This window comes from Monosiga brevicollis, genomic scaffold (genome assembly GCF_000002865.3).
Source record: "Monosiga brevicollis MX1 MONBRscaffold_44 genomic scaffold, whole genome shotgun sequence".
In the NCBI taxonomy this organism is placed as follows: domain Eukaryota; class Choanoflagellata; order Craspedida; family Salpingoecidae; genus Monosiga; species Monosiga brevicollis.
In genome coordinates this window covers 240737-242728 of record NW_001865081.1, presented here as the reverse complement: position 1 = coordinate 242728, position 1992 = coordinate 240737, and the positions used below count along the sequence as shown (strand labels likewise).

At 53.1% G+C, this 1992-nt stretch overlaps 1 protein-coding gene across 1 annotated transcript in view; it reads right to left on the bottom strand.

Moving 5' to 3' along the window:
• Positions 1 to 1992, bottom strand: part of MONBRDRAFT_12739 (uncharacterized protein) — a gene marked incomplete at both ends in the record, with an annotated part of 23811 nt that overhangs the window by 11540 nt on the left and 10279 nt on the right. Inside the window, 3 exons of the mRNA XM_001750600.1 lie at positions 1068 to 1439; positions 1521 to 1694; positions 1775 to 1879. Of these exons, the coding sequence (XP_001750652.1) occupies positions 1068 to 1439; positions 1521 to 1694; positions 1775 to 1879 (651 nt within the window). The remainder of the gene's footprint in view (positions 1 to 1067; positions 1440 to 1520; positions 1695 to 1774; positions 1880 to 1992) is intronic.

Here is a 1992-nt window from a genome sequence, read left to right as displayed (position 1 = left end):
CTCGGGCGAGGTGGAGTGTCGTGACATCATCATCATCATCATCACCAGCATGAGCCGTTCAGGCATGATTGGAGCACTCTGTCAACGCCCGTTAGTCTCTCAGGTTTTTTTGGCAATCCTGAGTTTCATCACTGCTTCCAACACACGATTGAGGTACGCCGTGATACCTCAACGACTCGAGACGCAGTCGAGACGAACCCTTTTTCCAGGGGTTTCGGGGGCGTTTGTCGGGAAGGAGCAAGACATTTTTTGCTGTCTGCAGGTCGATTCTACCAGCTGCGGTTGGAACGTATTCACAATGACCAGACCAGGTGCACCGTTGAAATAGCTGCGGAATCGCTCTCGGTTCCAAGGACAGGAAAAGTGCGACGCGTGTCCAAGCGCAGGTATCAGGACAAGAAGAGACGACGGTAGTCAAAGACGGATTAGGCATGGCGGTCTGCCAAGATATTGCAAAAGTACTTGAAACACACGCACTTGTGCGCCTTCCCACATTCAAAGCTGGTGTGTGGATGAGCAAGCAAAGTCAAACCACCTTTGGGTATTCCCAACGAGGAGGCCTTGTGGTGAACGACGCTGGATGTGTGCAAAAGCAGGACAAGTGTCTGGGAGAGCAGATTCGACTGCACGACAAAGGATCTCAACGAAAACATCTAGGCAGTGTAGTAGACGACTAGTTCGGGGTAAATCTGGGCATTGTCGAACAATATCACCTCGCGAAACGTTCTTTGCGGTGTAGCAATGACAGAATCAAATCTGCAAGACAACCAAACACGAGTCCCATCAAACTGTGAGACAGGACTCGACGACATTGGATCTTGATCGACATACCGCTCGTTGTTGGGTGCATCGGGCAGCAGCGGGGGAGCCAGCGCCCCGAAAGGAGGCGAAGGATGGACATAGGCACGGCCCAACAGGGCCCGCGTAATAATGAGCATACGCTCGCCGTTTGCTCCGGGCGTCGCATATTGGTGACTCTACACTCAGGTTCAAGTCGACACACAGCGCCAAAAAAAAATGTAAGGACACGCACGTAATCACCCTGCAAACCAACGGTTCCACCACACCTTGCCGGGATGATCGGCCAAGTAAACACCAAGTCCATAATTGTGGCCTGAGCTGCGACCAGCGAAACGATAGTCAAAGCCAAGGCGCACAATCTTGTCGCGCAACATTGTGTCAGGGGGGATGCCGTGAAGCAACAAGCGTTCTTGACAGGTTGTATCTCGAAGCAAAGCTGGACAGCCCGAGAGCGCATCTACTGTGGCCGTATGAAGTTGATCATAGTGCTCCTGACTTGTAATGCGGTGCAGCATCTCCCATCGCTTGGCGCTGTACCGTTCCCACAGCACGGGGTTCTGCACACGCTCCACCCGCCGCACTGCAATGTTGCTTGGCTCCCGCCCGTCAGCACCCAGCTGCTGTAGCAGCTCAACCACCTTGGTACACAATGGGGTCAAATCAGTCGGCTTGTCAAGATAAAAATAATGTAAATATGACTATGTCGGCAAGCAACGCACCTCTGGGATGAGCTCGGGTGCGTCGCGCAAAACGTCAATGGCTGGTCCAACAGCTTGAGTCGTGACAGGTCGCTGCACTCTTTGCCCGGCGCTGAAGAGAATTGGCCGCTGCTTTGGATCTGTTGCAAGCAAGGCCCGTGTTTCCTTGTACAACTCGCTCGTCGAATTGCACATCTGCAGCAAAGGTCAGCAAAGCAAATCACAATCAAAGCGGTGCTCAGTTGTCGCTCAAGGGATATTGCGATATTACTCACCTCAGCCGCCAAGTGCGGAAAACTGCATTCTGCACCTCCTGCCCCTGCATCCCATGTGCATTGGTCGGCAAGCTGGTCCGTGGGTAAACGAGCAGGTGGCACCGTCTGTGGAAACATGTAGGTGTTGTATAGCACACAGCCAAAGGAAAAGGCATCCTGTGCCGGTCGTGCACCTACACGACCCATTCCAAATAGCAACTCCGGTGCTACATAGCCAG